General features: G+C 28.1%; 2 protein-coding genes across 2 annotated transcripts in view; one reads left to right on the top strand and one right to left on the bottom strand.

The window, feature by feature from the left end:
* Positions 1-1,630, bottom strand: part of LOC100215560 (uncharacterized) — a 78,213-nt gene extending 76,583 nt beyond the window's left edge. The window contains exon 1 of the mRNA XM_065805964.1: positions 1,583-1,630. The gene's annotated coding sequence lies outside the window, so the exon portion shown is untranslated. The remainder of the gene's footprint in view (positions 1-1,582) is intronic.
* An 18,940-nt stretch (positions 1,631-20,570) lies between these two features.
* Positions 20,571-21,311, top strand: LOC136085540 (uncharacterized). Its single transcript, XM_065806855.1, has one exon. It carries the CDS (start codon positions 20,571-20,573, stop codon positions 21,309-21,311), a length of 741 nt encoding a protein of 246 aa, XP_065662927.1.
* The last annotated feature ends 341 nt before the right edge of the window (positions 21,312-21,652 follow it).

Here is a 21,652-nt window from a genome sequence, read left to right as displayed (position 1 = left end):
TATAGTTCTTGAGTATATTATCTGCTAACAATTAACTGATGCATCTTGATTAACATCAAATGTTGTCAAAATTTTTGGCTATTTGTAGTGAATCCTTTTTTACTGCAGTATGGAATAGGCGTAAGTCGCGGGGTAAAGCATAAGTGGCAATGACGTTTGTCTGAAGGGATAAACTAGTTATAAGTGCTGATCCTCATCGAAACGCCAGTAATAATAGACGCGACTCTGAGGAGATGTTTATTACTTAATCACAACACAAATTATGTATACACATTGGCATTATTTTTTTTCCATTCTGAGGTCTTTTATTGTTGTTTGCATACTTTTTATTTTTTAATGTATTTTTTGTTTGGTCATTATGTTTTTAAAGAACAGAGCAATAATAAATTATTAAAAAGTTAGATGAGTGTTTTCTACTAATTTAAATATATATATATATATATATATATATATATATATATATATATATATATATATATATATATATATATATATATATATATATAAATATATATATATAAATATATATATATATGTTTTGATAACAAATTATATGTATAACTAGTTATACATATAAAATGCATAACTATATGCATTTTAAAGCATATTATTTTATTTATATATTTCTTTAGATCATATTACTTTGAAAACTGGACCCAGAGGCTTTATTCCCAATAATAATATGGTACTCTAGAATAAAAATTTAAAAGTTTCTTTAAATATCCTGTTTTTATTTCTCAATGTAGTTCGTAATTCCCTTAAGTCTAAAAGATCCTAAAATATCTTAAGTTAAAAGTTTAAGAGTCTTAAAAAAGTTACAGAAACCCATATCCCCTTATTTGTTTCTTTTTTAATAAAGAAAATTGGGAATTCTTTGACTTTTAAATCTGCATTTTTTTGTGGGACACTGCAGTGTTTCATGTATGCTTGCTTGGTTTTTGACAACATTTGAAGTTGCACCAGTTAATTGTTTGCAGATAATATACTTAAGAACTATATTCAAATAACTATTACATTATCATAATATTTCTATTTGCACAAATCTTAGTCTTATTTCTATAAAAAAAGATAAACATTATTCGTGGTACTTACATACATGCTTGCCATTCTCTTAAATGATATAAAATATATTTACACAATATAAATTTCTCCTCGCCGCAATTCAATGTTGATTTTAAAATTTAAGATTTTTTTAATTTCGAGACCAAAGATAAATTCCCATGTAAATCCCACAAAAAACCCACGTGCGATTTCCTACGTGAGTAAATACCATATGGTTCCCACACGTAACCCATCTGGGATTACCCACATGGGTTTAAAATTACAAATTTCCATACGGATACCACATGGAAAAATCCGAACAACGTAAATCTCATCAATCCCACACGGAACCCACGTTGAACCCACGTGGGACGCGGTTTTATTTTTCACTGGGCACGTATTCAGTATTTTTAACTTATTTCTTGATAAAATAAATGTTCCATTCTGAACAAACTTTTTTTTGTATATTTTTTTAAAAAACGACCCACAATTTTTAATGTCCATTTTATGTGTTTTAAACTAATCATTTTTGCCATTTTACCTTTACTGATGCTTTAATCTGCAAATCTTTTTTATTTCTCCAACGAGTCTTTAGACCACAATTTCTATATCAAACTTCAGGTAGAGAATGATTTATGTAAAGACATGAACTTCTCAATATGTAGCTTCAATGTTATTTTACCGATATGGAATACATACTACCCTACGGGCATTTGTTTTCAAAAGTAACGCTCTAAATGTCTTTACAACAATTTTTGAACGTCTTTAAACGTTCTTTACATTGGAATGTTTAGATGACGTTTAAAAAACATTTAATATACATTTAGAACGTAATTTTCAAAAACAAATACCTACTGGGTAGATATGAAATAAAATAAAATAAAAAATTAAGATATGAAAACGAAAAGTCTTGAATTCTCTTGTTAGATCTCGCTGTGACTGGTTCTAAAATCTCGCTATTTAACTGAGAATCGACTTTACCTTTTTGTATTTATGAAAAGTTTTTTTCTTCAATTTCTAGGTTTTCTTACGAAGTTTCGAGTAATCTTAAACTTATTTATAATATGTATAACCGTAGATTTTTTGGCATTTGAACGTTTAGATATGCAGCGATATAAAGTCAATGGAATTTTCGCAAAATAAGTTTGCAACTTTTTTAAGCACCTTAATTTGTTTCCGAAACAATTTGTAAATCATTGAATTGTAAACAAAAGTTTATCATCACAAAAGATAAAGAAATAACGTTTAATTAAAATTAATAAAAAGAATTAAAAGTAAAAACGCTCAATTTTTTTAAAAAGAAGAATGTTTTATTAGGTGACTACTCTCCGAGAGAAAATTTTTGATCTTTTTTGTTTTGTTCGATAGAGAAATTTAAAGTGGCGTAATTTAACAACGATCCCTAATCTAAAAGTTAAGGCAAAAAATAATGGAGTATAATACTATTTTAAGCAAATACTGATAAAGAAAAAAAGTTTTGTGAAATTTTTTTTAATGTGGAATGTTACCCATTGGTATGTCTATTTTCATGCAAGTAATATTGAAAACAATAAAAATAATTTTTTAGCCCACGTTTATACCTAAACAATATTCGGTAGTATTGGAGTCCATAGCAACGTCCTTAGTTACCATAAACATATGTTTGTTGTTTATTTTCTTCTCATAGTATATGCCACGTTTTACTTTGAATATTTACTAATATGTATTTATGCTGTGTCTTTAGAGGTTTAAATAACATTTTTTGAAGTCGTATACGTGACTAAGACAGATAAATAAGCAAATTAGTTGTAATAGTACTGTTGAAAATTTTATACTTTGTATTATTTACAAGAATTTACTAAAAACTGTATTTGTTGGCAGTGAAACTAAAGAAATGGATGTACTTTCAGCTATTATTCATTTTTATGATGGTGGAAAGGAATACTGAAGGTTTGAAAACACTTTGGATTAAAATAGCAAACTTTAAACTTGTGGCAACAAAATTAGATAACTCACGCATTAGGCGAATGGATAAAAAGTTCACAAACGCAGAGAAAAAGCAAAAAAAAGAATTGCGAGCCAGAAAAAAAGGATATTTTTTGATAAGATTAGTGAAAATAGATTCATATAATAGAAAGTAGATTCATTTCAAACTAGTTCTTACTGCGGAGATAATTAGTTTTTTAAAGTTTCAAATCAAATTGAGCATTTGACTTGAAACATTAAATTTGTATTTGATTTAATCTAATATTCCCGATGCCTCTTGGATCTTACATACTCTTGCATATTACGTAAAACACATAATATCTTATAAAAATTCAGTTGAGCTGAAAATTTGTATTTAAATTTTTGAAAAAAAGGAAATATTTTTACAAAAACCTTAAGTGCTCTTAGGATAAAATGATTTATGCAAATCCTAAGGTCATCCGGAGTATAATATAATAGTATACAAATGAGCAAAATAATTTTCAATACTTCCTTTGTTTTGTCAAGAAATCACGTTTCAAAAACAACATGTGTAAGGGTCAAACTAACACATTTTCCGCTATTACGGAATTTTCGCTGAAAAACAAAAAATATTTTTATGCAAACTTTTTATCTTAATGTATTTAAACAGTTTTAATAAACTAAAAAATGATGGAATGACAAATTTCAGAAAGTAGTCTATATGCATCCCTACCACTTCAACGGCAGCGTGGTAAAATAGCTTTAAAACTCTAAATTTCCTTATTGTATCAATATTAAATAACTTTTACTTTCAATTACTTTTAAAAACAATAAGTTTAATAAAATGGTTTAATTTAATTACAAAATTAGAATTTTTAAATATGCTTTTATAAAAAAACTTTTTAAATCCCTGCTGTTGTAAAAATTGCTAAGGTCGCCGTGTGGCAAGTTCAAATCATCAGCTTGCTTTTTTTAGTTTTTGTTATTTAATATGCAAAACAAGGAAAATGTTTATTTATGTTCTATATATAAACATGTTCCTCGGACGATCTTAACTTAATTGAAAAACTGAAATTACATAAGTATCTGAATCACGACAAGGCAACAAAATTTCCTCCTGTTTTTTGATATTTTTTGAATTTTTAGCTTTTTTAAAAACTTATTTTTATATATATAGATATATACATATATATATATATATATATATATATATATATATATATATATATATATATATATATATATAATATATATATATATATATATATATATATATATATATATATATATATATATATATATATATATATATATATATATATATATATATATATATATATATATTAGGGGTAGTCATTTTGAGGGAATTTTCGAAAACCAAGTACATACCCAGCTAAAATTGGAGCAAATATGCTAAAACTTAGTCAAAAAATTTTTTAGGTCAATCGGGTGACTTTTAAGTCCCCCTCAAGACTAAAGTTGCTTAGAAATTGTACTTCAAAAAAGGTAAAGTAGGGTGTGTTCAGGGTGTTTGAGGGGGACTTAATTGAAAAAATTATCTCCATTTTTTTTTTTTATTGTTACTTGTTATCTATATTTTCATTTTAAAAGGGTATGTCATCATGTTTTTTACATATTCTTGGTTAAAACGATATATACGAAAGGAAAAAATGAAAATTTTATGTTACGCACGGTTATGAAAATCGGCAACAATAAAAAAATTCTAATAAAATAATGCAGAAGAAAATGTGCTGAAGATCCTGCACTGTATGTTTTAAGTCACTAAGCGTTTTTATAAACAAATTGTACGTGAAATTGTGTTACATTATTTTATTTTTGTAAATAACTTTCGTATTTACTTGATTGTTATTAATCGAATTACAATATAAAGTAAAATTGTATTGAAGTTTTTAACTAATTACAAACCATTAAATCTATTTAGATTGAATACAAAAATGGAAAAAAAAATTGTAATAGATATTGGGAAGAGATGGTTTCTCAGATCAAGCAAAAGCAAACTTTTTATCATAAATGAGGCTAAACCAGCTATTACATGTACATATCTAATTTAAAAAAATTGTTTTGAATTTTAAACTTTTTGTTAAAAATTAGAATATTGATTTTTTTTTATTAAGGTCTTCAACTCCCTACTGGAATGGATATTCTTCAACACATTGCCTACAGAAGATCACTACTTCCTCATAATGTTAAGAAGTCAACGATTTTATCATGCCCTCCTAACAAGATTCAGGGTTACGAGAGATGTGAAGTAGATGATTGTGAATGCATTTTGGGCTTAATTAAAAGACCATGGCTTAAAGCGGGATTTCAAGTAATGTCAGATAAAAATACTATCAAGAACCTAATGAAGATGGACAAGAAGTATTCAGATTTGAGTAGAAATAAATACAGAGGATCAGCTAGAGACAAGGTTAATCAAGGGGAGTTTATTTCATTTTTGAAAAAGCTGTTTTGGATTGGTTCTACAGATTTAAAGAACCAAATTAGGAAGGATAAAAAACGCTCAGATAAAGATAAGCACGATGATTTAACTTTTTTGGAAGACCAGGAAGGATCGAGACATTTTAGTTTGGGATCAGAAGATAGAAAATTTAGCAAAAAGGTTTTATGTTGTTTTTAGTGGGTTAATTTGACCTTTTTATTAAAATTTGCTAATTTAACATACATTATTTGTTAATACACATATACCATGTTAAAGTAAATTTTAGGTTTCTGAAGGTGTGAGGAAGAGGACAAAGCTAGAAGACGAATCTCCTAAGATTGACGCTACCTCAGAATTAGACTTGAGTTTCACTGACACTAGCGCTGATTCTGATTCAGAATTCGAACCCGAAGTTTGGCATCATAGAAGAGCAGATGATTGTAACATTACTGCCAAAGTCTCTATGAATATTTTTGATGGAAATGTATCTATCATAGCTACAGCAAATGATATCTCCCCAAATGTCTTACAAAAAGTAACTGGAGCAATTCTTCAAGATTGTGGAGTTGATATCGCAAAATGCAAAGCCAGTGCTTCAACTGCATTAAGGAAGATGAAAAAAACTGCTAAGGATACTGCAGAAATTGCTAAATTAGATATAAAGAAGGGCGTGGAAAAAAGCCGTTATCCCTGTATAATTCATTTTGACGGAAAGACTTTGTTTGAAATGAATCAGGGAAAAAGACTGAAGAATGAAAGATTAGCTGTGCTCGTTAATATTGAGGGGGTGTCGCATCTTCTTGGAGTACCTGCCTTGCCGTCTTCTTCAGGTGAAGATATGTACATAGGAATCATGAAAATACTAGAAGAATATGACCTCATTTCAAAAGTATGCGGAGTATGCTTTGATACAACTTCAAGTAATACTGGTTCTAAGAAAGGATCACTTATTAGGATTGCAAAAGAGGTAGACAAATACCTTCTTCTACTAGCATGTAGGCATCATATCATTGAGCTTAGAATGGTTCATTTCTGTGAAGCAGTGATAAAAGAGAGTAGCGTAGGGCCTGAAAATCCCTTATTCGTAAAGTTCAAACATATGTTTGAGAACCCTAAATTCAAATACGACAAAAATAACCTGACCTCTTTTGATTGGAAAACCGTTGAAGGAACAGTTTTGAAGGAAGCTGCAAGGAAAACTTTAGATTACTGAGAGACCTATATTACTAAAAAACACAATATGAGGAATGACCAAAGAGAGTTGGCTGAACTAACCATGCAGTATTTATCCCTTCTGCACATTTCAAGTTAAAGAAAACTGGAGCTGTTCATCATGCTAGGTTTTTAGGCAAGAGTTTATACTATCTTAAACTTCAGCTTTTGTGCAAGCAACTGACATTTGTGCAAGAAAATGATAATCTACGCGAAGATTTAAAACTCATCTGCGAGTTCATAGTATGTTTTTACACAAGGTGGTACCTTCAAGCACATAAAGCGATTCAATCTCCTGCGTCTGATCTTGATGCAATCTTTCAGATGAATGAGTATAAGAAAGTTTGCTCCAATCCGGAGGCAGTAGACGCTGTGTTAGCATCTCTTTATAAGCATACATGGTATCTTGATTCAACAATTATTCCCTTGGCTCTTTTGGATAAAAATATTTCTATGGATAAAAAAACAGCCATTGCAGATGCTTTGCTTTCCTTTCAAATACCGGGTCCAGATTTTTTTAAACATAGAAGCAAAGAACGAATAGACAAGATTTATATCATAAATAATATGAAGGTACCAACTCTCTCTCTTTTGGTTAATGAGTTTTCATATTTAATTTTTTCAATGATAGGGTTGGATAATCAGAGAGTGAGAGACTGGTTGTCACTTCCACCCCAATATTGGCACACCCAGTCTTCGTTTAAGAATTTTGAAAACTTTGCCAAAATGTTAATTGTTGTCAATGATTATTCTGAACGAGCAATCGGAATGATGCAGCAGTTTGTGCAAAGATACGAAAATGAAGATGACAAGCAGAACAGACTTTTAACCGTCGACAAAGTAAGGTCAACTTTTAAAGTTTTTGGTGTGGGAAAAAGTAATATTACAAAAAAAAAACTATCAGAAAGCCTGATGTCACTCTCTAAACTAAAGAAAAGGAAATTGTAGACTTAAGAAATTGTTGTTCATTTTAAAATACTTATTTCAATTAATGCATAATTTTCGTCATGATAGTATTTGTAAAGATTTTTATTAAATGGTAAATTACTTGTTTAGTTCAAAATAGTTTGTTTTTTTGGTTAATAACATAATTTGCTGATTTCATAACCACTTGCGTAACTTAAACTTTTCATTTTTTGATTTCTTAAATATCGTTTTAACCGAGAATATGTAAAAAAAAATGATGACATACCCTTTTAAAATGAAAATATAGATAACAAATAACAAACAAACAAAAAAAATGGAAATAATTTTTTCACTTAAATCCCCCTCAAACACCCTAAACACACTCTATTTTTCCTTTTTTGAAGAACAATTTCTTAACAACTTTAGTCTTGAGGGGGACTTTAAAGTCACCCGATCGACCTAAAAAAACTTTTGACTAAGTTTTAGCATATTTGCTCCAACTTTAGCTGGGTATGTACTTCGTTTTTTCAAAAATTCCCTCAAAATGACTACCCCTAATATATATATATATATATATATATATATATATATATATATATATATATATATATATATATATATATATATATATATATATATATATATATATATATATATATATATATATATATATAAATATAAATATATATATTTATATATATATATATATATATATATATATATATATATATATATATATATATATATATATATACATATGTATACATATATATACACATATGTATATATATATATATATATATATATATATATATATATATATATATATATATATATATATATATATATATATGTAAATATGTGGTTTGTGTAGAGGTAAATAGATAGATAGATTTGTATCTATGTATGTCTTTAAGAAAAATCTGGTTTCAGATTGGCAAAATTTAGTTGCTGTTCTTGGACTTTTAAATAATCTGGACTGCCAAATAATCTAACAAGTTTTTGGGGCTTCGAAATAATAATATACAAAGATTGAGATTGAAAATAATAGTATTGAAAAATATAACATTAACAAAATCTTATCGCTGTCATAGTTATAATAGTTTGATTACAAATACGTTAAACTTGAACATTTATATTAAAAATAATTCATTTTGAATAATTTTAATTATCCACGATTTGTTCCTGTTACCCAGGTTGGTTTGTTTTGTCCATTATAAATTACCAAGTTTCCATCTGTTTTCATTACCAAACGATGAGGCCAAAAGTTTCCATCAACTTGCATAACTGCATAATATCCGTTACCTGATGAAAGGTAATATCCAACATTGAGAGTTTTTCCATCATTTAAAGTATTTCCACTGTTAAAGTTCGAATCAAACTAAAATTTAGAATCTTGTTGTCTTTTATTTAATCAAATAATATAAATTAGAAAACGGACATGCATTTTCAAAAATTAAATTAAAAAAAAAACAGAAACTAAAAACACCAAAACATGAAAATATTTACTAAATATTTTTAACTAACTTTATAAAACTTTATAATAAATATAATTTTACAAAACATCATCATTTATGTTTTGTAATGTGATATAGGTAAATCTATATAATATTACATAACATAATACTGATCACAATAAACTACCTCTACGTTTCTTTTTATTGTTGTACTGTTTCTATTATTTAACGACATTAAACCTAAATACAATAAGTAGAAAGAAATATAGATGATAATTAAACATTTATTACGATTTTTATGTGTATTAAGACAGGTTAACCTGTTTTAAATCAATTACATAATTTTGACAAAAAAAATGCTGTCGTAAATTTTACTTTTTATATTCTTAATACAAAATTTAATTGCCTCACTATAGTGAGGCAATGTAAAATTCTTATAGCTATAACTCTAGTCTAAAAAATTTTTTAAACTGGTGCTAAACTGCTGTATTGTAACTATAAAATTTTTGCAAACTGGTGCTAAACTGCTGTATTGTAACTATAAAATTTTTGCGAACTGGTGCTAAACTGCTGTATTGTAACTATAAAATTTTTGCAAACTGGTGCTAAACTGCTGAATTGTAACTATAAAATTTTTGCAAACTGGTGCTAAACTGCTGTATTGTAACTATAAAATTTTTGCAAACTGGTGCTAAACTGCTGTATTGTAACTATAAAATTTTTGCGAACTGGTGCTAAACTGCTGTATTGTAACTATAAAATTTTTGCGAACTGGTGCTAAACTGCTGTATTGTAACTATAAAATTTTTGCGAACTGGTGCTAAACTGCTCTATTGTAACTATAAAATTTTTGCAAACTGGTGCTAAACTGCTGTATTGTAACTATAAAATTTTTTGCGAACTGGTGCTAAACTGCTGTATTGTAACTATAAAATTTTTTGCAAACTGGTGCTAAACTGCTGTATTGTAACTATAAATTTTTTGCGAACTGGTGCTAAACTGCTGTATTGTAACTATAAAATTTTTTGCGAACTGGTGCTAAACTGCTGTATTGTAACTATAAAATTTTTTGCGAACTGGTGCTAAACTGCTGTATTGTAACTATAAAATTTTTGCAAACTGGTGCTAAACTGCTGTATTGTAACTATAAAATTTTTTGCGAACTGGTGCGAAACTGCTGTATTGTAACTATAAAATTTTTTGCGAACTGGTGCTAAACTGCTGTATTGTAACTATAAAATTTTTGCAAACTGGTGCTAAACTGCTGTATTGTAACTATAAAATTTTTTGCGAACTGGTGCGAAACTGCTGTATTGTAACTATAAAATTTTTTGCGAACAGGTGCGAAACTGCTGTATTGTAACTATAAAATTTTTTGCGAACTGGTGCTAAACTGCTGTATTGTAACTATAAAATTTTTTGCGAACTGGTGCGAAACTGCTGTATTGTAACTATAAAATTTTTTGCGAACTGGTGCTAAACTGCTGTATTGTAACTATAAAATTTTTTGCGAACTGGTGCGAAACTGCTGTATTGTAACTATAAAATTTTTTGCGAACTGGTGCTAAACTGCTGTATTGTAACTATAAAATTTTTTGCGAACTGGTGCTAAACTGCTGTATTGTAACTATAAAATTTTTTTTAAAAAAAATTGTAACTATAAAATAAGCAGTTCAGCACCAGTTCGAAAAAAATTTTTAGATTAGAGTTGAAGCTAACAAAACTTTTTTTAAAAAATTTTTAAAGAAAAAAATTATGAAAACAATCGGAAACTGTATAGATTGATCGAGTAATGAAAGATCAGGTACTGAAAGAAGATAAATACAACACTGAATAGAGCAATCCATTACAAAAAAAGAGAAGATAAACTAGGTGATATTTTGGTTTAAACGTTATTTGTTTAAAAGCCATAATTAAAAAATGGTGAACAGAAGATTTTTTAAGCATTCTGTGTCTACTGATGTAAAAAGTAGACTTTCTTGAACACCGATAAAATCAACAATGTTATTATTAACTTTTATTGGAAGAAGATACAAGTATGCTTGTTTTTCGAGTCCTCTTTTAAATATAAAAATAAATAAAATAAAGGGCTGTATATTGGGCTTGAAAAAAAATGCAATCTTTGATAACTTTGATGAAAGATCGTTATGAGTTATTTAGATGAAGTTTTATTTATAATACAAAGACAGAAGACATGTAATTATATGACAGCTGCATTAATTACATTAAATGAAAAAAACCTCTAAAAGTATTTTAGAGGTTTAAAAGTATTTTTTGAATTATGATCTGTAAAACTTCTGCTAACTGACTGAACCTGAATGTATGCATTTTCCCTAACCTTTATGAAAGCAGGGTAAACATTTTTAGAATTTAATTGTAAGTGAGATGGCCATTTTACTGTTTTCATGGAAGTGTTAATAAACCATTGATTAGATTGTTAAATAAATAGTTAAAGATAATTTTGTTACATTATTCCAGTGTAGAAGTTCCAAAAACTGTTTTTAAAATATCGAAAACAGAACACAAGTTGTAAAAAGTTACTTGGTCATTCCACAAAAACAAAAGATTGTAAACAACACCATCAAGGGTTAGGAGAAACCTGTTTTGTCAGTCATATTTAAACGGGTGCGAAAATTGTTAAAATCATTATCGAGTAAAGTTTTGTTGCAATGATGCTTGTTAAAAAACATACGTCTAGATTAAAACTCATTGAACAGACATTAATCAACTTAGCTACTCTATTGACGTAAATTTGTAATTGACGTAGACCAGTGAGCTCTTTGATGATTGCGTTTTGTGTTATCAGCATGAAGTTTGCAAGAGCCTTTATTATTTAGATGAAGCATATCGTTAATAATGATAAAGATGAACGTTATAAAAACTTGGTAGGGGAAAACTGTTATTTATTTATTTGATTTTAAATGAATTAGTTTTGATAAAACGTTTTTGTTGAAGACAAAACTTGTTTAATTAATTTAATCATCAAAGATATGCAAACAGTAATGTTTGCATATCTTTAAAATAATATATATTACTGTTTTACAATTATTTTAATTGATTCTTCGAACTTAAACGAAGTAACACTTTAATAAATAAAGCTAGTTTTATAAAAAACTAACATACGTTATTTTGATTAAATTAAAACGTCGGTTCTGTTTTTTACAAACAATTAATTAATAAAATGAAAAGTTTATTATGGAAACTTTACATAATAACATCAACAACGAAAGCATATTAAGAATTGGTAAAACTTTAGATCTTTAATTTAAGTTTACGGTGTAACGTTATAAAACTGTTAGCTCCAAACAATTATAAACGTTTTTAGTTTTAATTTCTCTAAAACGTTTGTTAAAACCTTATAATATGATTTTAAGAAACAAATTATTTTTAATGACGTAGAATAGTTTAAAAGTTTTAATAAAGTTTTAGCAATTACAAACATTAAATATGAATTCGTTTTAAACAAATTCAATATATTCATTTAAAACAATTAATAAATTAAGAAATACTAAAATAGTTAACGTTACAGGTTTAATTTTAAGTTAAAAATAATAATAATAATGTTAAAATAAAAGGAAATAAATAAGATTTTTATTCAAAAGAGGATTAATAAAATAATTAAAAAAAAAAGATCGGCAAGAAAAAACAATCTAAAAAAATCGCGGTCACATTCAAACAATTTATGAAAAGTTGGAATGTCTGAATAACTTTTTCTGCAAACCGCATTGACAAGCAGATGAAAATTTCAAAACATTTATCAATAAAAAGAACATTATGTAAACAGTGACGAAATCAGGTAGGATGGGAGGTGGGTAAGAACTAACACCACGAGCCCAGCACCACCAGAATCTGAAAGTCCGAAAAAATCTTAGAACTAGAGGACCTTTTTTTTAGGAAATGCAAATGTTATACCAAATATAAAAATATTTCAACATCTTCCTCTTCCCCCCTCCACAACCACCAGCACCAAAAATTTATGGGTCCGTCACTGAAAATAACAAATTAAACATTTTAGAAGTGTGGGGACCGATTTGCAATGCTAAAGATCTCTTTCAATAACTTAACGACGAGCGCGCCATCATTGAAAAAGCGTTTCAGTTTAATGGGCGCGATATTTATTCTTTATCACAAGGCCTCCTAGAGCATACAAACTATTGAAAGCGTAAATTTTACTTAGTTAGGCATACGACATTTTAATAGTTAAGTTGTCGAGAAAAAAAGTTTTTTACATATATAAAAAATATACCTGGGTTATGTCATAGTTATACAATCAAATATTATTAATACGGTTATTATTTTTCAGGTTAAAGATGAGATGTATCAATTTAATAAACTTAAAAGGTTGTGATGGTATTTAATATAAAAATTAGCAAAAAGTTCTTTCATTTAAAAGAATTACATAAATAAAAGTAAACAAAGTTACATTATTATTGCCAACAAGTCAAATAAAATTGCAAATAGTGGCAGTTGCGCACCTAATTCTAAACCTGAGGAATTTCTTAACATTCTATACTTTTTAAAGATAATATTAAATAAAATTCCTTCTCTAGTAATTGAGCGCATAGGGTTATCTCCAACAAGGTCAACTGTGAAAAGAGAAAATTTTAGTGACTGAAGATGCCTACACAACTAAAAGTTTAATTTTATCTTTTAATTTAAATAATGCGATAGTACTACAATTAAACAAGTTCCAAACCCAAAGTCAACAAGTTTAACTAAGATAAAATTAACGGAAAAAAACATTTTGCCAATCATAAGCAATTCTTTAAAAATCAAAAGTATTAAAAAGACACTATTATCTCAAAAAACATATGGGAATTAAAGGATAAAAATATTGATGATTTTATATTGAACTAGTCCATCGTTAATGTTTTAAGGATAAACTGGTATAAAAACAGGAACAGTTACTACTAGTAGCAAATCAATTTTTAAAATTAAACATAGTTTAAAGTTTGTGAAAGAAAAGTTAAACATAGTTTAAAAATTGTCAAAGAAAAATTAAACATAGTTTAAAGTTTGTGTAAGAAAGATAAACATAGTTTAAAGTTTGTAAAAGAAAAGTAAATAAAAAAATATCCCAGGGGCGGATGCAGCATTAGGGTGGTCCATTTTAAACTTTTTATGAAGCTTTAACCGGGATTTTTACCAGTGATGACATTTTATCTAAAAACGTTAAACACCACACATTTCGAATTTAGAACAAATTTTACATCCCCCACAAGACATTGGAAGTTCAAGTAACGGATTGCGCAAGTGTTGCGCAAAGTTTTTACTATTAAACTGTTGTTCTTTCTTAATGGGGTTCACACAATTTATTTGAGACTAAGGAACAATTCTACAAAAATTTATTAATTTACGACGTATTGAACTTATCCCACAAGAGATTTGTTTTAAAACACCATAGATATTGCATAACATAATTCAGTTTAGTTACACTTATTCCAATACATTTCAAACATTATAATATCGATACTTTCGTTCCATTATGAATTTAATATTGTGAAATTGCATGATTAAGTCTTAATTCTCTTGAGACAATAATAGTTCTTAAAAACATGCCGCAACGTTAATAAGTTTAATTTACAACGTTTTAAATAAACCTTATTCTGTATCATTTTAATGTTGCAAAGTATATGTCTAAACGTTTAGTCAATAACAGCCCTAATATTACAAGCTTCAGTCTTATATTCAACCACGACAATGGCCTATACTGAAGAAGTTTGGTAAACCTAGTTTACCAATCTTCTTCAAAACAAAACTTTTAAGTTTGAAACCTAAAAGTTTTGGAGATAATGTATCTATTGATGCTGAAGAGTCAGTGCTTAGATCAGAAAAAAAACGTTCTCTACATTCGATACATATTCCAGTTGTTGCTTTAAACAAAAATATAGGCGATAAAAAAGGCAGACGTTCTTCTCGTTTAAATCATTGGATTGTTGGTTTTTTTAGAAAACTTTAAAGGAGGAAAGCTACCATTGAATAGAGTTATCTTCCAAAAATGCCTTTTGAGAAAGAAAACAATCCTAGAAAAGAAACAAGACTCATTGCAAATCATCTAGTTAGCGAAACTGTTCAAAACTTTTGGTTACCTGCTCGTATTTCAACGAAGCATAACAAGAAGGACTGTGCTGATCAGATTGCCCGTTTGGTAAAAGAATATGAGACACTGAAAAATATTTATGAAAGCAGAAGATAAGAAAGAAACGTAAAGCAAAAAGCTACATCTTTTACGATTAAACTGGACAGTCTGTTTGATATATCACAAACAGAAACTTACACACTGCTGAAACACTCTGGTAACAACAAGTGGCTTATTGACTAGGAATTTCTAAAAAGCCAACGAAAGTTTTTTGAAGTGGGCTCAATGGCTGGAGTTGAAAAAATACTTACTGAAAAAGAGCGACAACGCTACATTAAACTACAGTATCAGGAAAGAAAGAAAAGAAAGGTATTGTTTCACGTTAAAAAACAGCAACTCAAATGTTTAACCATTACTGATAATAATGAAGTCAACAAGGGCGACAAATTTTCTTCAGATATTACGGAAGAAGATAAAAGAGATAAAAGATTTTCATTGAAAGAGAAAAAAAAACATCATTACAAATCAGCGATGTAAATTTCAAAAAGAGAACTATTAAAAGAAACGTGTGCAGTTGCTGATGGATCCGGTATTTGTGAAAGACAACAGCTATTTTTTTTGGGAAAGACTTTAGCATTAGGTGGAGCAGCTTGAAATGATGTTACACTTTCTAAATCATCAGTTCTTAGAGCAAGATCAGCTAACAGAATTGAAGAAGCTAAATTAATTGAAGGAACTTAGTTTCCACCTGAATATTTGGAAATTTATTGGGATGGAAAAACTTTCTAGCAAACTACTGGAAAAAAGGAAGAGTGACTTGCTGTGTATGCAGGGCCACCTCCTAAATTGCTAGGTACTCCTAAAATTGCTGACGGAACTGGTCAAACGCAATGTTATTCAGTGATAAACCTAGTTGATAAATGACAATTAAAAGCATCTGTTGTTGAACTTGTCTATGATACAATATCTGCAAACAGTAGAGCATGTAATGGAGCTGCAATTCTAATTGAGAAGCAAATTGGCTGTTCTCTAGTCCGACTTGAATGTAGACATCATACTCCAGAACTCTTTATATAAGCAACATTCAATAGTCATAATATTCAGTGGTCCGAACAAATTACCAAGAGTTCAGTTGTTTGAAGGCTTCTAAAAAGAATTTCATAACTTTAACAAGAATATATAGTAGCTGAGTACTTTTTTCTATTTTACGCAAAGTTTTCAATCTGCTATTACTTCTGCTGCTTCAGCTAATGACCTGCGTTACTTTTAGTTAACGATGAAATTTAAATCAATTGACCTTGAAAGTCTTTTGAAAGACACCTCGGACACTTCTCTGAGGAGTTAGTAGTCATTTCCTTGTTTGACTACTCTGTGAGTTTTGCATAAAAGACTATGATGGGTCAGAAACTTATAAACTTACCAAGACCTAAAGTATTTACTCCATATAAACCTAAGACTCCGATTATTATTTGGCGCGACAAAGACTAACCTCTTTGATTTTCTTTTATTGGCGAAAAGTCATGGTTACTTTTTCATTTGTTAAAATTAAACAGACCCCAAGAATGGCTAAACGTTCCATCAGGACATTGGAACAAATTCAAGGACTTTAACGCCGCAAAAAAATTTGTATACAATTTTTCTTGTGTCAACGATATTGCATAGCGAGGTATCAAGCTTATGGGAGACATCAAAGACAAATGTTTTAATCCAGTAGAGAGAGAACAACTTGCTCAAGTTGTGGAAAAGCATTGAAACAGCTTTAAAGGTGCATATTTCTCAAAGAAATCAATGGAAACAAATTTTCAACAAACAAACAAATAAAATTTCAGTGACCTTATTAATTGTATATTTATTCATATTTCAATAAATCTTTTGTGGAATATGTACAAATAGTCGTAAATTAATAAACTTTTATATAATTGTTTTCTAATGGTAAATAATTAAATTGTGTAAACCCCACTAAGTAACTGAATCAGTGTTTTTTAAAAGGGCTGAATTGACATTTTTTTTGAAATTAACTTTTTTTGTGTTTTGTGTCCTTCTATGATAGCTTCATCAGTTTATGTAAAAATGTGTTTAAATTTTATCTTCTTACACAAATAAAGCCACCTGAAAGTTTTTGATTTTTTTTAAAAAAGCAAACTTGCTTCAAATACGCCCTTTTTAAAAAAATCACTCTCCAGCTGATTTGTAATTTTAGGTGCATACGCGGAAAATGTAAATTTTTGTAATAATAGCAACATACCGTAAAATGAGGTGACTTTGGCCAAATTTAAAATCTTTTTTTTTTCAAAACTTATTTATAAATGATTAATATGTTGATATAAATTGCATTAGATGTGCATGACGCCAAAGAAATAATTAATTAAAATAAAAAATAAAAAAATTATATCTTTGACCCTCTTTTTTTAATTTTAAGGGTGAGTCAAAGTCACCACTATATTGGTGGTGACTTTGGCCACCTAAAAGGAATTTATAATTATCGATTAAAATCATTTCATATTTTATATATTCACAGATACATGGATATTAGGTGTGTTGTTAAGGCAAAATAATATTAAAAACAACAGCTTGAAAATAACGAATTTATTCAAGATATAAATCACAAAGAAACCTTATTAATATTTAAAACTCAAAAAACTATGTATCAATCATCAAACTATCAGTGCTAGAGATATTCAATAGATTATCTGTAATTATTTGCTGTTCAAGAGTGGATACCTTAGTTTTTTTTGCAACAGTCATTTTTTTTTTTATCTTATTTGTATTTATAGCTGCTTGCATATTAACTACATCAATTGATGATACACTTTTTCCTGGGACAACAGAGACTTTATGTCGCTTTTTATTAGGGGGTATATGATCATCACCTCTAGTTTCAACTAAATGTTGTATGAAAGAATCACTGACAAGAGAACCGATTTCTACTACGACATCTTTATTTGTAAATGTTCTTTTAAGAAGTCTATCTAGCAACTGTTTTCGATCAATTAAGTATAATCCAGTTTTTCTGAAGCCTGCCTTCATACTTTCACAACTAGGTTCTTCAATTTTTTTCGTGAGACATTTAAGCAATGCTGGAAACTGGTTTTTTGGAAGGGAAGGAGCTTTACATCCTTTGCCACTTTCTTTCCAAGTTGTCAATATTTTTCTTCACTGAGCTTTCATTGGTCGAAAATATGTCACATCGAATGACTGTATTAAATGCGTAGAATTAGGAGGAAGTGCAACAAACTTGATATTGTTTTCTTCACACAAAGACAATACATATGTATTTATATGTGACAACAAATTGTCTCCAATTAGAACATGTTTTCCAGAAGTTTTTTTTAATTAAGGTAACAATAAAGATTCAAAACAATCTGTAAAACAACTGGAGTCAAACCATCCACTCTTTGAGCGGTTATAACGTGCTTCTATTGATCGATTTTCTGTCCAAGTTGCCACATCGAATCTGCTTTATATACAATATATGGAGAAAGGATATGCCCTTCTGCATTACCACAATACATTTAAACATTTAGCAGACATAGTTGAATTAATTATCCTCTCAGGATATTTTAATCATCGCTGTGTTATTACTAGTTTATTACTCATCGGTTAAATTAGTTTCATCGTAATTCCAAATGTTTGATGGAAGAACCCCTGCCAGTTCAGGAGTGATGTTATCAAAAAAGTTATTAATAATAACAGTACCCACTTCTGCCCTCTTTCTTTTAATGTTACTTGTAAATATAACACTTAGCTGCTTATTTCTCTTAAGGAATGATTTTATCCATTCACCAGGCATATTTCCTGCAAATTGCCTAATAAACATTCCTTTACGGTCTGCATAAGACTTCACAATACTTCGTAAATCATAACAGTCAACTGGGAATCCAAAAGAAGACATAGTTATAACATAGTTTGCAAAATTTCTTCTTCAATTTTACTAAATATTGTGCAACCGCCTGGTTTTTTATTATGTATACCTTTCAGTTTATTTTTTATTGTAGATAGAGGAATATTAAAGGCCAAGCAAGCATCTGTTTGTATCAAATTACCACTTCTTATTTCTTTTAAACATTTGGCTAATGTTTCCTGGTTGTAAGGAATATAATCACGACTCCCAGCAACACTTTCATATTTTCTTGGCATGGTTTCTCTGATATAAATATAAATATTAATTAATATTTTGTCCTAAAAACAAAAACTGAAAGTTAAACAAATAAAAATATATCTATTGACAACATTTTCTGAAAAATAAATCAAAAATATAATATTGAAAATAAAATAATTACATTTTTTCACTTAGGGTAAAGTCACCCCAAGTTGTGGCCAAAACCACCCCATAAACTTTACTTAAAGTTAATTTTAATTAGAAGAGTTATAAATTTGACAAATATTGTACAAAACTCATATTATTTAAATTTACTATTAGTTATAACATGACAACCCACTCAAGTATTAACAGCAGTTTCAACCAACTCACAATTTTGCAGCATATAAATTTAACAATATTTATAGACTCTAATAAACAAAGAAAAAATTATATCAATAGTTCCGCAAACTACAATTAATCTAAGTTATAAATAAACAGAATAACTTTACTTTTGTGATAAACTTAAATTTGGTAGAAGTCGCAGAAGTACAAAGTAGTTTTTAAAAGTTAAAACTATTTTTTATAAATTAGCCAAAGTCACCTACCAGGACAAAGTCACCAAATTTTACGGTACATGAAACTCATGTATGTTGTTATTATTATAAAATTTTTAATTAATCTCGTAATTCCAAGTCTTAGGAAGAGGTAAAAAAGTTATCCTTGTGATTACATAACAACATAAAACAAGCAAGTTTAATGGGACGGTCATTCATAAATCATAAGGGAAATGAAGTCCCACCAAAGAACCCTAAGTTTACTTGCAGGTAAGTTTCAAACATCCAATGTAATATATATATATATATATATATATATATATATATATATAATTATATATATATATATATATATGTATATATGCATATATATAGATATATTTATATATATATATATATATATATATATATGTATTTATATCTATATATATAGATCTTTATATATATTTATCTATATATATATATATTAGGGTTGAGCTTTTACCGAATTTTAAATTTACCGGTAAAACGGTAATAAAATCAAAATTTACCGGCAAGTCGGTAAAAAATAAAAAGGCATAAACAGAAGACTATAAAATGCAGTAATAAGTAAATAAAACACATTAATGTTAGTTTTGAGATTTATTTTTGGATAAAAAATGTGCTTTGAGAAAACAAAGTGTATCAAGTAAGTCGTCACTCATTCTGCATCGAATTTTTGTCACAAATAATCCAGCCGCAGAAAAATTTAGATTAACTTAAAATTGCAAAATGTAGAGCCATTTACATTTACATTACATTTACGTCAATATGCGCAAGCGATCGGACGTGTTTTATCTTCTTGCAAATAAATAGAAAAAATTTATGAAAAAATAAATAAATAAATTTAAAAATGGATCTTACAATGGAAAATATAGAACAATTAATTAAATTACTTTTGGAAAAACAAAAAATCACAATAGTTGAAGAAAGTCATAAGCTATTAAAACAATTGGAAAAAAGTTTTACTGCAATTACGACTGCTAATTTAAAAATTATTACCGAAAGATTTAATAAACTTGAAACAGACGTTATAAACAGTTCAACAAAAATTGTTAGTATAACAAAAGCTTTGGAGCTATCTAATCAAAACATATCGTCCTTAGAAAACGAGCTAAATGATATTAAAAAATTTATTCATGTAAACGATGAAACAGTCGCATCAAAATTTGAAAAAGTAAAAGAGCAAACAAAGAAAGTAAGTAGTCAGATGAAAGATACAAGCGCTGTAAATAAAATAAACAAAAAGTTAAGGGAAATAAAAGATCGATCGAGAAGAAATAACCTAAGGATAACTGGAATAAAAGAAAGTGAACACGAAAGCTGGGAAGAAAGTGAGTTAAAAGTTTTAAAACTATTTGAGGAGACGCTTGAAATCAAAAATGTTAAAATTGAAAGAGCATATAGAACCGGACCAAGAGATGCTAAAAAAAATAGAACGATAATTTTAAAACTCCTAAATTATAAAGATAAGATTGATATAATGAAGAGATCTGTAAGACTTAAAGGAATGAACATTTATATCAACGAGGATTTCTGTTACGAAACTGTTCAAATACGAAAAGATTTAAGAGATAAAATGTTAAGAGAATAAAAACAAGGAAAGTATGCGTATATCTCATACGACAAACTTTGACGTATGAGATAAACGTATGAAATTGACGCAAAAAATCGCCAAGTATAAATTAATTTTTTATTTTTTTATACTTAATATTTTATGGGATATTTTTAAATTTTTTTATTCTTCAAATTATTAACTTGATATTTTTAAATGAATGTAACATTAACATTTATCTTAGGCTTAAATTCTTACCGAAATTCTTTTATTTCTATATTTAAAAACTAAAAAATGGACTCAAAACATGCAAATAATTTTGAGTTTAATTCTTTTGACTTTTTTCAAACAATAAACAATGAAACTGATTCAATTTATTT

This window comes from Hydra vulgaris, chromosome 09 (genome assembly GCF_038396675.1).
Source record: "Hydra vulgaris chromosome 09, alternate assembly HydraT2T_AEP".
NCBI lineage: Eukaryota > Metazoa > Cnidaria > Hydrozoa > Anthoathecata > Hydridae > Hydra > Hydra vulgaris.
The sequence above is the reverse complement of the archived record's forward strand: the minus strand, read 5'-3'. Positions and strand labels throughout refer to the sequence as shown.